General features: G+C 39.8%; 1 protein-coding gene across 1 annotated transcript in view; it reads right to left on the bottom strand.

Moving 5' to 3' along the window:
- The window catches only part of dnah9 (dynein, axonemal, heavy chain 9), a 124824-nt gene that overhangs the window by 4640 nt on the left and 105529 nt on the right, over window positions 1-14655 (bottom strand). The window contains exons 71-75 of the mRNA XM_086017687.1: window positions 11545-11772; window positions 7411-7602; window positions 7132-7323; window positions 4067-4237; window positions 1676-1858 (exon numbers count right to left, since the gene is read on the bottom strand). Of these exons, the coding sequence (XP_085873813.1) occupies window positions 1676-1858; window positions 4067-4237; window positions 7132-7323; window positions 7411-7602; window positions 11545-11772 (966 nt within the window). The remainder of the gene's footprint in view (window positions 1-1675; window positions 1859-4066; window positions 4238-7131; window positions 7324-7410; window positions 7603-11544; window positions 11773-14655) is intronic.

Raw genomic sequence — 14655 nt, forward strand, 5'->3', positions numbered from 1 at the left:
AAAAGCTAAAGTCGTGGCTGATTGCTTTTTACTCACATTTTGTTTTACTAACATCTTGAGTTTTCATGTCCATTGTACACGTAGCTTTTATATTGTTGTGATGAGCAGTTAAAAAAATACAGTGGAATCTCGGTTCGCAAATGTCCCAGTTCACGAACAATTACGTTTAAAAACAAACGTTCAAAGAAATATTGTTGACTTTGTGCTTCTTCTCGTGCCAAATAAACATTATTTGCTTCTTACGTAACACATTGCAGGTATCTTTTTTGGTCTGTAAATTAGCCCTTATAATTGATTGTACTATTTTCTAATATATGTACTGTACATTGTATTTGGCAGCGTGTATTATTGGTAAGTATATACAACAACGTTCCATGTTGCCCTTCAGTGATCTCAAGTGATCTGGCATATGATTTTAAGGTAAGTGAACATATTTAGAGGTGTTAGTTTATTTCCCCTTCTCGGGGAGAAAGGCGCAATTATCCTAGAAATAAGCCAGACACCTTAAAGTGAAGAGACAATGGCACTGTGTGGCAACAATTGTGTCCTTCACCCATTGATGCTGAATCTGATGTATTGCAGACACCAACACGTGTCAGTCGCAAAATGGTTTAGAGGGTGATAAGCGGCGGGATATTCATCTATGTCAGAGTAGAACCACGAACCTTTCTTAAAATAATCTTGATCTGCCCATTCATCCACATTCACGTCAAATGAACACGATGGACCGGCACACCAGGGTAAGAGTCAACTAGTGCTTGTTTATTTTATTATAAAGGCAAACTATGATTCCATTTGCTGGTACAATAGACTCCATGGCTTTTAAATCACTGAGCCGATTTATTGGTGCTAATAATGTTGAGAGGTCCTCATAACTCCTGACAAACGTTTTTCTCCCTCCTTTTTCTCTTTTCATTTAGTTGTTCCTACATGACTCAATCAGACTTCACACATGGTTCTCACATCTTGTGCCTTTTTTTTTTACAACTTTCTAACCAAAGTCTGAGTCAGTCTTATCTAACTTATTAACTGCCATGGATGAATTGACTTTCTCTTTACTTGTCGAATTTGCAGTCCAGCCATTCAATCCCAGGAATTTCGATGTTTTTCATCCACCCATCCATCCATTATCGATACCGCTTATTCTTACAAGGGTCGCGGGGCGTGCTGAAGCCTATCCCAGCAGTCTTCGGGCAGTAGGCGGGGGACATCCTGAATTGGTTGCCAGCCAATCGCAGGGCACAGATTTTTTTCAAATATTTTCAAACATTAGGGTAAAAGAAGGTCTTAAAATGTCTGGCTGTGAATGAGTTAAGAGTTTTGTGGTTGACATGAGTGAACATGTCCACTCATTTACTCCCCCCAAAAAACCCAACCCCCTCTCCCAAAAAAACCTGCATTTGCTTTAATTACTCAAGCCATTTTCAATTTTTCTGTCAGTGGGATTATGCTGACTGATGATTTTAATGAAACACGGTGGAGGGGCACATGATAGGCCAAGGCCATTTCCTTGTTGTAATTAACATAACATAGCATTGGTGAAGGCAATAACTGATTTTCAATCTATGAAATGCATAACAAACAGTGCTCATCAATGTTTTCCAATGCAGCGGTGATGAGTTTGTTTATTATAACCATCAATAATTAATGTCTGCCTGCATTACAATTATCTCACCTTGAGACCCAGGCTGAGCTCATTGAGGGAACGTCTGATTTCTTGGGTGAGAAGATTCATGCGCTCACACTCTTGGACCGCCACCACCTGGTATGGAGTCCTGTCCTCTGCCTTTCCGAGCAGCTCGGAGATGTTAAACTCCTCAGGGAGTTTCTCAAGGATCTCCTCCAGCACTGTACGCACCTTAAAATATATGAACAACAATGGGAATATTTTCTGGTAAGTTTTTTTTTTTTCTCAAGAAAGAATTATTTTTAATTAAATTAGATGGCGTAACTCCAAGCTTTAAATGCTGGGGACGGACAATATTCACAAAAGACAAATGTATGTATTCAGCATTAACATTGACTGAGAAACTGTTTTGTTATAATTAAACATGGCCATAAATATTTATGAACATTTTTTGCACTGACAGCTTTTTTTTTTTTTTTTTTTTTTTTTTATCAATACTGTAACAGCCTAATCCCTGAAGAAAAATCAATGCCCTTAATGATATTTTTGTGAATACCTGATGAAAGCTAATGTCTGCGTCAACATTTTTCCAAGGCAACTGGCATTAGTAATCAGTTGGTGGATCCCGGTAGGTGTCGAACAAAGGATATGAAGTCATCATATCTATGGATTTCTCCAGTTCAAATATATGATCACAGTTAGGCAGCTACTAAGCTCACAGAATACAAAGAGGGTCATTGTTGGTGTTCATATGCTGAGACGAGTATAAAGTTTCTTGAGGTAAAAAGATCAAACAGAGTTGGACATTTACAAATTGGCATGAGAAATAAAACAAATAAAAATAAATCAAGCTTGGCTTTGACTTCAAAGCTTATTCATTCATTTTCTACCATTATCCTTTTCAGTCACGGGTGATCTGGGAGAGGTACGGTGTGGACTCATTGCATTGTATTAGAAAAGGTAACGCACAATACTGCAAACTAATGCTTTTCAGGACAAATAGAATTTACATCAGAGGTGCTCTGAACCAAAAGGGAGACTAGAAAATATGAAAAAAGGGGAGGGTCACGTCAGCCCCAACAAGCATTTGGCTGCATTTTATTTCCTTTCACAATCCAGTAGCTATAGCAAGTGTCACCTGTTGTCATCCTGCATTTAGGACCAGGTGCAACTTCCCAGAATCTAGCATGGAATTCGCATTTGTGGAGAGCCGTGCTTTATATATATGAGCTTAGGGTGACAGCTTGACTCTTCAAATCAAAATCATTTCTTGTGTTTACCTGGTACGTTTTCATTGCCTTAAGCCTTCCACCCCAAGAGGGGTGGACTAAGCGAGTCATGTCCAGGAGATATTTTATTTGTCACTTGCATTTTGCACCAAAAGTACTTTAATTGAATGTGGCCAATATACTTCAGTTAGAAGGGATAGTGAGAGTGATAAACATGCAATGTAGGATTTTTTTCGAAAAACGGGTGAGGAGGCATATATTAGAGAAAAAAAATATGAACTTCTCCAAAACTCCCCAGCAATATATGTACTGTATATGAAATAATAATAATGATATGAATAATTTGTGTAAAACGTTTGCACGGCATAATTACGGGTCCAAATCCAAATGATTCAAACATACTCAATTTATTTGGGTACGTTTTTCTCGAGTAGGCTAATGATGATAAGATGCAAAGAACATTGATGTAATGAGGACAGAAGTAGGTGTAGATAATATAGAGCAACTATTACAGACAAGCAGAGGTGGGCACTTTACTAAATTTTGCTGGTCCATCATTTGTCATCCGTCAGCGGCCAGGGTATGCGTCCGTCATTCATCAGTCCATTTTTCATGACAAACTGAATTATAATCCTCAGTCCGTCAGAAGTCCGTTGGTCGCCCCAAAATACGTCAGAAAAACGGGCATCCGCCAGTACTGGACTAACGGACCATCACTGACAGATGCGGTTTATGACAATTACAGTGACAGATGAAAACCCATCTCCGTCATTTGTCAGCCCGTCATTTGTCAATCGTTAGCAAAATGGGCATCCGTCAATGACAGATTGATAGGCCGGTCCGTCAGTCAGCCCACTTCTGCCGACAAATGTATTTGAATTTTGATTGGCACTGTCAAAAAGGTATTAATTGAAAAGTCGTTTCCGATTGTGATTGAAATTTGCATGAGTTTTAAAGTGCAATGCATTATTTCTTTTTACATCTTGATATGACCAGTCCAGTGGTTATCTTATTTTTACACAATGTATAACAGTGACAAATTTTACTGGATTTAATAAATGATTTATAGTTCTATTGTTTAGTATGGGCAAAAAAAAAAAATGAGCGAAAACAGAATTCGTTTCATTATAATCTAATGAGACAATATTGTCAACACAAAACTCATCTCACCTCCCATGCAGCGGTTATAAAAATAACTAATCATATTTACCTTTTCCTCTCGTGTCATCCCTGCCCCTTCACCGACTCCTCCATCTCTGGGCTGCATCTCCAGTAGAGTGCGGAAAAGATTTTCGGAGGTTTGTGTGAGGAAGCCAATCTCAGCATTGGGATGAAGGCCATACAGATAGGGCGACTCGGCAGGTAGTGTGTCATCAATATACTGGAGGACAATAAATCCACGTTAGAGCTTCCCATTGTACTATAAAGCAGACAATTCTAGACTCTTATCAATTTTACTTCTTAGTCAACATTCAAACAGGAATCTCCAAGTTTTTTTCCTTCCACAGAATAGAATTATTGATTTACGAAAACGGACTGTACTAGTTACAAAGATCATACTTTTCATTTGACTCAGGTGTTTTCTCTTCGGTATTGCTGACAAGGGATGAATAGAAACATAAATAAAATATGTGAAAATTCAAACACTTGACAGGCTGCTAATGAGGCAAGGAAAAAAGGCATTTTCCATCTGCTGGTCCATGATGATCAATGCTTTTTGTTGGACATAACATTAAACAAAACACTAAACTCTGAGCTGTGAGTTTTTAATCATATTCTTTGGAAATCTTTAACACTTTGTTGTCAGATTGCTTGATCAACTTTGTATTTTTTGCTGATTGCATAGACCTGTATATTCAGAAAATGAAAGTAAAATCGCTGAGTCACTCTTTTTCTTTCATGGCCTCTTTCAAATATACAGCCCAAGAAGTTAGCTCCAGATGGCTGTGTGGCAGTGGATGGCCTGTCAGTTGTATCATAAATCAATTGATTTTTTATAGAGTCTTTACTGTGTGAGGCAACAGTTGACACAATGACCTGGCTCTATTCTGACGTGACCCTGTCATTTAGGGTTTATGCTCAGAGATATATAACATCATATAGCGGGCAAGGTGAGGTGGGCTGAGGTGAGGCAGTGACTTTATGAAGCCTGCATCTGTTACAATTTGTTGCTGAAGTGATCTGAAAAAAAGGTTTGGCCCAATACGTGTGAGCTGGTTGGACAGTAGATTGAGGATATCATATAATGTACATAGAGGGACCTAAATGGTGTTATTTCAATGCTATATTTCCTCGTACAGTGGCTGGGGGCATTTACGCAACTGAAGATAAGGGAGATGTGTATCAAGAGCACTGGCGCAGCTATGATTTTTTTTCTTGGGGGGCCCAATGATATCTCAGTGGTCTGCACAACTATATATATATATAAATATATATTTTGCACACACCAAAAATTATAAATGAATGCAGATGAAAATTACTTTTATGTTACCTATGGCGGACAGGGGAAATGTGGAAAAAAAAATGCCGTAAATAATCAGAACATACCCAAAAGTCAATTATTTAATGTGGCACCTGGGGGGGGGGTCCAAGCATACTTTGGGGCTGTGGGGCGTGGGGGGCAGCTCCCCCTCTAGCTAGCTCTGTCAGTAATCAGGAGGACAGATGTTTGAAAATTGAGCAAATCATACATACATAAATACTACCAGTGATCTGATCTATTGCCATATTTCGATCAGTGCCTTTCATAGCCGATCACGAAAAACGATTAACAGCAGCTCGTAGTTGGCAGCCTGCAGCCAACTAGAGACCAGCCTGCGCGCAGTGTAGCATCCCTCCCGCTTTCGTTAACACTGCATGCTACAGACAACAACCAGTAACTGAATCACAATATATGTTTGTGCATTTTCTGCAAGGTCAATTTGAAACATTGTCCTGCTTTTGGATAATAAAGGGAAGGAAATATGGATAAATGTTTTTAAAAATTACATAATTCATCAATCAATCAATTAAAAACAATTGACAGATTAATCGGAAATGAAAATAGTGATCATTAGTGAGCAGCTATAAAAGTGAAAAATGTGCAGCTACTCTATGTGATCAGTATCGGAATCAGTATTGACCGAGCTCAATCTTGGATGATCGTATCGGAATTGGCAGCATTAAACCCTGATCGGAACCCTCATTGATAGACATTTGACATTTTTTCACCAATTAATATTGGTACTTGGTTACAGTAATACACGGAACAATACAGTATGTGAAAGTAAAGTTTTAACTAAAATTAAAATGAATTTTGCAAAAGAGCAGAGAAATAGCAAGATCGGACAGAATTAATAAGGAGAGTAGTTAGGAAGGCATAACGTAGAAATCAGTTGCCACAAATGCAATTAAAAGTTATATTTTTGTAATATTTTTGAGAACTTCAAAATGTTACAAAGAAGTCATTAGGTAACTGGCACGCATTCCAATGCAGGAGCTGTAAAAAATAAATAAATAAATAAATAAAACCTCCTGAATTACACAGATAAAAATGTTGAATTTTGAGTGACACTGCAAGAAAGTTATTACTTTTAACGACGGTTGTATTACTTGGTATGTTTGTAGTGGTGCAGAACTGCAAGAGGACAACAAGTTGTAAAGACCGACACATTCAATAAAAAGTTTTATGACACATCATGAATGTCAAACTATTGATGAGTACAGCTTCTCTGGTTCTCCTCTGCAGTGCATTGCTGTTACTTTAATATGCTCTGTTTATGTAAACTTTAGATAAAGGCATAATCAGATCAGTTACTCCTACACTGAGAATGAGAATGAATACATTGAGTGGTGAATGAAAACATTATCACACGGCACACTCTATAGATCATTCTTTCAAGCATGTGTGGACATTCTAATGTATTATGATTCATCTGCTAAGTAGTAGGTGTCTTTTTAATGTGTATACTCATACTCCAAGTTTGTTAGTGAGTTTCTTTCCACTGACAAAAGTAACTCTATTTCTGAGAAATATTCAGAAAACTACAATCTGTTAAATTCTGAGACCCACCTGGGAGTTTTATTGCTATTAATTTAGCACTCTCATTTGGAAAAGGAGCTGGTTAACAATTCAATTCGACCAATTCTCAGCCATCAACAGTGTATTGGAAGATACTCTTGGCCATACGTCTTTTTCATACAACTTTTAAAAAAAAAATCTAATCAGTTATGTCCATAAACATTTTGAGTGGAAATAAAACTGAAATAAAAGCTGAATAAAAGTCACAGTGTAACCTGATGATAGCTGTTGTAGTCCATGTTCCCAGGCAAAGGGAAACCCGGCGCTAGACACAAGTCCCCTTCCATCATCTCAGGCTTAATGAACTCCTCAAGGTAGGTCCCGCATAGATGGCGATCCCAGTCATCTGTGATGTGACCCCCATACATGATCTCACCAAAGAGGTAACGCAGATCGTCATAGGGCACCTTGGAATCAGGCAAACAGTAGGCTAATTGGCAACGCTTTCCCAAACAATCACAAATGGATTCAAATATTTCAAAAAGGGAGCGCACCTTTGGATTTGCCTCAAGGTAGTTGAAGAGGACATTGATTGAAATTGTGAGGTCGCCTGTGTTAAAAGGATATGATCTGTTCCATCCTTGAGGGCCAAACTTCCTCCTCTCGGCTACCACAGCATGGAAGTAGCAGAGTGCAAAGAGAATATTTTTAAACTCACTCTCCCGTGCGCACATTTCCAGCGTGTCCTATAAAAAAGTATAAAATATTGTTGATTTGAGTTAAAACCTACTATGAAAACGTGTGACCTCCGAACAATCACAATTTGAATCAGCAGAAAAGTGTACATCTTAAGCCCCTAACCCACTAAGCGGAGAACAATTGCGAGTGTTTTCGAAGGCAGCGAGTGTTGCGTTCATGTCAGAGTTCGTCATGGTTTGTCCAATGTCGCAAATGTTCGCAAAACGTTTGATTGCGCGATTTTTTTTTTCTTGTCACAAGGAAATTTTGAACATGTTCAAAATCCCTTTATCACAAGAAAAGTACAGGTAAATGTCTGCCGAACATCTGACAATCATTTGCCGAACTTTTGTGACCTCGAATGAGCCCTGGCCCTGAATGCACATTTTTTACCTTTCCTAACAGTCAGAAATGTTCGCTCGTCAGTGGGATCATATCACATTTTATATATATATATATATATATATATATATATATATATATATATATATATATATATATATATATATATATATATATATGTATATATATATATACACACACACATATATACATATACAGATATATAAATATATACACATATATACATACATAATCATACATATACATAATCATACATATACATACATGCATATATATATATATATATATATATATATATATATATATATATATATATATATATATATATATATATATATATAGCAATTCCAAATTCATGCATTATATAATAATTATTTCAATAGGGAAAATGAATCAATCAAAAAAACACCATATAAGGTGTAAATACAGAAATCAAATTGAAATTGAATGGATCATCTCCCGCAAGCAATTCGGTGGAAAACCATTAGTAGATGTTTTTGCATGAACTGCTCTTCTGCAAACAACAAAGCGGCTATGAAAACATGTGCATCTTGGTGAGGTAAAAATAATCATCTCCTTGATGAAAGAAAGAGCATTGGTCAGTTTCATTTGGCATGTCACCAGCAGGTGCAAACCACTAACAGTTTGTGGGGTGTGTAGATGGCAAAAAGCATGACAATGGGATCGCCTTTTAATTGTCACAACTTGTCAGGCGCTTCAAGCCTCCATCTGTCTCCTGAGATCATTATTCTAGACTAGGCTAATAAAAAAACATGAATGGCAAAGTAATCTCAGGCGGGAAGAGACTGTTAACTAAGCATGCCAATATTGCCGATGGAAGCAAGGGTGCTGGATTCTAGTCATTCCGGCAGTATGTCATGGAGAGTGTCACGATGAGGGCCACTGCGGCAGTGCCCCGGGGAGCTGACTCCAACCACGCACATGCTTGCTTGCCCACAACTACAGTGCATACTGACTTCTAGCGCTACTGCATACACACTCCTTCTGGAGCTTTAATTAACATTCTGCACAATACTCCCTCTGCTCAACACCAGCCGAATGAGATGCAAAGCCTTTCTTTACATGACCTGCGCACGCAAGAAAAATAACATGCAGTCAGACAATCAAGAAAGACAAACCCATCACAACACACTGGCACTAGGATAGGAAAGTAGATAAAGAAGCTGCACAAAAAGGTGGGCTTGTGGGTGGGCTATTCCAGTAATCCTTCAACCTCACACCGGTGTGCATCATTTCATTGCTACATAAGGCACAAGCATGTTGCCCTTGTTAGGCAGATAGTCATCAAGAACAAGCTAAAGATGGTGAAATTGGACAAGGGGAGAGCTGAGCAGTGAGCAATGACAGCGAAGAAGTGAGGTGATGGAGAGCAATAGAAAACTGATAAGGTAGAAAAAAAAGCTAGAGGTCAATAAAGTGCACTATGAGGGAAATGTGTTCCAGGAATTGGCTGGTCACATTACTATACAAAACAAAATTGGGAAAGTGACTTTAGTTGCATTTAACACTCGCATGTGCCGCATTCGCATCTGTCCTCCATGGGTATTCCAGGTTGAGTGAACGGGCCATCTGCTCAAGGCTTCAATTTGGCAAATTGGCATCTTGAGGGCAAAACTGGAATGAAAACTGGCATATGCTGTGTCACCTGCCGCTCTCGGCAAAAAAGGGAAATACGTTGAAGAACGGCATTGTATATCATCATGACCTAAAATATGAAAGTAGCCACAAACGGGCCTAAAAACCCTCAAATGTTCCTTTCATATTTATTTGCAAAATCCACTGACTGCTGTGGCCTGGACTGGCAGAATGATGGCAATGAAGAACGGATGAAGTGGGCAGTTAACATTGTACTGAAACGACCTAAATTCAGAGAGGAGTTGAAGAGACTGTAGTTTAAAACAATACAGCTATTTGACGGCCACTAAATAGCCAAACATTCGGGGAGGAAGACATGAAGTTCGTATTTCATGTTTAATCTTAGCATGGTCACTTGCCAACGACAACAATTAAGGAAAATACCAAATCATAATTTCATACGTTTTGTTGTCAAAAAAGAAAGTTTTACTCAAACTATATTTATTTTCCTTTGCAACGCCTGAGGGTATGACTACGAAGGGTCATTTTTCAATCCCATGACTGTCAAAGTGAATGTAAACGCAATTCAGTGATTCATTATCATTGGACAATGCTATCCAATACAATCTATTTTTTATTATGACTCATATATTGGGTATATTTATTATGTATATAAGACAGTTAATGGAAGCTCTGAGGCTGGTAAACTCTGTTCGTGGTCTCTGTCCGCATTATTAAACTGTGAAGCGTTCAGCTTGTATTTGTCAGTTTTGGTGCCAGGTAGAGGTGTGCGTCATTGATGTCATCGTCAATCTTGCTTTCACAATGTGTAATTCTACATTATCGAGTATTAATACTGCCTCTAAAAGCATAACGACTCGAGTCAGTCGACGGCCGCAAAGTATGAGGAAATGCTGAAAATCAGGGTGCATTGACGGCAGAGGAGGAGGAAGTGATAATCATTCGCCGAATCAGCGGGCAGGTGCAGATTTAAAACATTTTTTGTAGAATATCGTCAAATTATCATTGGGAGTTTTTTGAAAAAATATCGAGATATTTTTGTTTTGCCCGTATTGCCCACCCCTAGTGCCAGGAAATTTTTCAGTGTTTTAATCGCCTAGTTTGTTGTTTTCTACTCATTGTTTTTGTCCTTCTCGTCAGTGACTTGATTTAAATCTACAGTTAACTTCAGAGATGACCACTTGACTCGAGTTGCCATTTTTAGGACTTGCGAATTGCCTGACCAAAACACAAAAGAAACAAAACAGATATAACGTCGCTGTCTGGCAGAAACGTCTTATATTCAAATATGGTCACATTTTTTTCCACAAATCGTCCCTACTTCGGCTGTAATTTAAAGCAGTGAAAATAGCAAATACACAAATAAAAACACAGGCGGCTCTTGAATGCAACTTATGTTTGAGTGTTGCAGAGGTGCGGTGATACGACTTCCGTTTCTTCCGTCTGGGGAAGCCGTGTAGCGTAATGGCCGCCTCTGTTTACCGTCTGGGTGTTTTTTTTCTTTTTAGAAAATAATGATTGAAAATAGTAAGGTTCGCTGGATGAAGTCGGCTTGTTTGTTTAATATGGATCGATGCGTCGTTGCAGAAGCACTCTCGATCGTGTGGGACGGATATGTCGCCGTTTCATTTCAATATCCACCGCGGACGGTTGCCTCATTGTTTTATTTATTGCATCACTCATGGCTTTAAACCGTAAACAGAAGTAAATATTGTCCCGCGTGTATGGGTTCATTTTATCATCTCATATCACCAGAGAAGCAAGGTGGGAGGAGGTAGAAATATTTTGGGGATATGAGGCAATGCTCCGTGATCTCCTTCATGGAGACATTTGCTATGCGCTAAGAGGACGAGAGCAGTCTAAGTCAATAATTTGCCATTTTTAACAACTGTCGCTACTGGATGATTTGAATCTTTGGGAATAATAGAAATCATGTATAAAAAGTGTGACCAACCACTATGCGGTTTTACCTGGTTGAAGTTGTCCAGAGCCTTGTGCAAGTTGGCATGCATGCCTGTCGGAGGCTCATTGGTTATCTTGATGGAGTTCTCCAGGATGCCCTGTGGAATGATGTGCCCCTCAGGGGTGGAAGAAGGCTCAGCACTGATAAAAACCCTGAAGTTCTCATGGCTTCCCTCGGCTTGCTGCTCTAGAAGTTTTTCCAGAGTACCGAGCCAGCGAGCCACCAGGTGGATATTCTACAGTGAGCGAGGCAAGAAAAAAACAAGAAACAAGGCACCAGTTTAAATGGCAAAACTGCGATATGACAGACTTCCAGGCTTAACAAAAACACAAAGTAACTTGTTAAAGGTTCTTGGTTGTGAAACTGCCCATGCAATTTTTATTTGTAATGACAACTTGCAAAAAGGAGACATTAAATTTGGTTTACTCCCCCTATCACTCTGACTTTGAAGTGGCACTAAATTAAATGGTACACAGCACTTGAAACCAATTTTCAAGATGCTGACATTAAGCAACCGTTCTTGGTTGATACTTCAGCCTGACTTTTCTGCAAATTCATCTTGCGAGTGCAGCCCGGCCAGCGGAGCTGACTTGTACGATCACACAAGCTTGGATGAGCTCAATTTTCCATCTCAACTGTCTTGACACTTACAGGACATCCCGTGAATGATAAGCAGTCAGCCATGCCCCCACACCCACCTCCCAACACATTTAACCATGCAGCACTGCCCATTCCCTAAATCTAATTACAGCACTAATAACTCCAGTCATTAATTCATAAGCCTCTTTACTTTCTCATTTCCATTTGCTCTTCATATTTAATCTTCCTTATGATGGCTGAAGTTAGCCCTTTTTCCAAGCGAGGGGACACGACAGAAAGGAATGTCAGTTTGTCAGATTTTTGGGAGACATTGAACAAAAGGGGACTAAGCGTAAAGTTGGAGTATATTACGAGAGGAAAGTGAAAGGGGGTGTCAGGGACAATAGCTGTAGGAGACAAAGTGATAAGTGCATTTTTCTCTTGGTGCTCTAGAGAGTAATGAATGGGTATACAAATTAGAAGTCTAAATTCAAGCACTTTCTCATCAGGCTCGAGAACAACCCCTTCCTCTTGGCATGTAAATAGTCAAGTAATAAAGACGTCGACAGAAGAAGTGAGAGAGGGCCTCACAATTTGTAACAGTAATGAAAGCATTCATCCTCTGGCTACGGAGTGGAGAAGTGAAGAAAGACAGATGCACTAGCGGGTCTGACTAACAAACAACACAAAAAGAGCAGCTTCTGTTTTGGGGCTTTGAAATAAAGTGACGCTCAGTTACACTTTTGTCCTTAGCTCTTCTTAATGCCGCATCAAATAGTCATCGATTTACATCAAATGAATCTTTAGGATAACTGCACATCTGAGCTCCAGCGCTGAGGATGCGGCCCTGCGGGGTCGCAGCCGGAAGATACGGGCGCTGGCCGGGACAAAGTGAATTGCGGACCCAGTGCATGGGGTGTCACGATGACTGGCAGCTTAGTCTAAATTCAATTATGGTAACACATTTAGAAAGCACAGCACCTCACGTTTAATTTAAAGTTCAAGCTGCTATGACTTTAAAAAGAGCACAGTGAGGCATGGGGTGTCCATGTCTGCCTCAAAGTCCTAACTTCTGGATTTGAATCTCATCTATGATCTTTGTATGTGGGATTTAGCTTTTCCTCCCCGTGCATCCATTCCTCCCACGTTTTATAAATGTAAAAGGAAATGAATGCATCAATGAATGGAGGGATCAACTCATCCACCCTGTAAAAGCAGACCGTTTTGACGGGGTTGCCCTCGTGTAAATTTTCATCCCATCCCCTTCTATCGCATTACCATGATGACCAACGACAGAACTAGTGGTGATGTTTTTGAGCCCAAAGCGTCTGATTTTTAGTGTTAAGTGCACCCAAGCGCGCCCGTCCAGAAAATCATAGCACTGATTCTGTTTTCACTCCTGGAGGCAGCACTTCATCGTCAAATTTGTGTGGGGAGCCAGGGATGGGTCACATGTAACAGACACATCGGCAAACGCAAATAACACCACAAGCAACAGTGATGTCAATCGATTGTGACCTCACAATCGGGCAAATCACATTTTACAGCTGAACCAAAAGTTGAATCCAGAGAAAAAATTGTGGAAGAGTGCTTTTGTCAAATAATGATTTTTTTTCCCCCCTTACCTCCACTTCTTTCTGATGGTGCCTGCTAATGGGGTGGCTTTAGCAATAAATGTGCAAAAAATGCTGTTCAGTTTAGGCCACTTGATTCCCACTGGCTGGCCTGTGTAGGCTGTTCAGCTCCAATCTGCTGGACTGATTGCCTCCCCATCACCCTCCTACCCGACCCCCATGAGGTTGCTTTCAAGGCTTCTGCATCTCTGTCTCTCCGGCCCATCTCAGCAGGAGTTGGCCTTCTGCAGTATAATTACCCAAATGTTGAAGGGTAACCAGCCAATGCCCCAGCACAGCCCTGTCGGACCTGTTCCTTGGCAGCAGGTGAGAAAAGGTGGAGTGCACGTTGAAGGGGGGGGGGGGTACACTTGGTAAGACAGACGACTGCCAAGGAATGGATATTTAGCTAATTGGAGTAAAGAATCAAAATCATCATAGAGTTAAATGGTGAAATGAAAGCCATGTGGGTGTGGGAAGAGAAATTGAAGTTGGAGTGGGGGGGGGGGGGGGGTCTAATATCAGGAGGTACAACTGGTAAAATAGGTGAGATAATGACACCCCAATGTTTTTTTTTCTCTGCTAGCCAGTGCCATTCATCTAGCTCTCAACAGATAGACAGATAGTTGATGATAAAGCGAGTGGGTGGTTTGTTCCCAAGGGGACAATCCCTTTGTAAGCCTATTGATCTTAATTTGTATGCAAAGGTAATTAAAACAACTGCTTGTCTGTGCTATCCTTATAGAGTGGAGAGTGGGGGCATCCCATTTTTTTTTCTCCTTGTCTACCATCTGTGCATATAAATATATGCTGTATTAAAAGAAAAGTGGGGAGGGTCGGCTTGCGGTTTTTATCCGTCGATATTTCTCATTATAATTCCACCAAGGTTTCCACTTAAAATGCAAACGTGAGCCTTACCCTCCTGA

The sequence above is a fragment of the Filicampus tigris genome, chromosome 19 (assembly GCF_054856515.1).
Source record: "Filicampus tigris isolate MCC_2025a chromosome 19, RoL_Ftig_1.0, whole genome shotgun sequence".
NCBI classification, from domain to species: Eukaryota; Metazoa; Chordata; class Actinopteri; order Syngnathiformes; family Syngnathidae; genus Filicampus; species Filicampus tigris.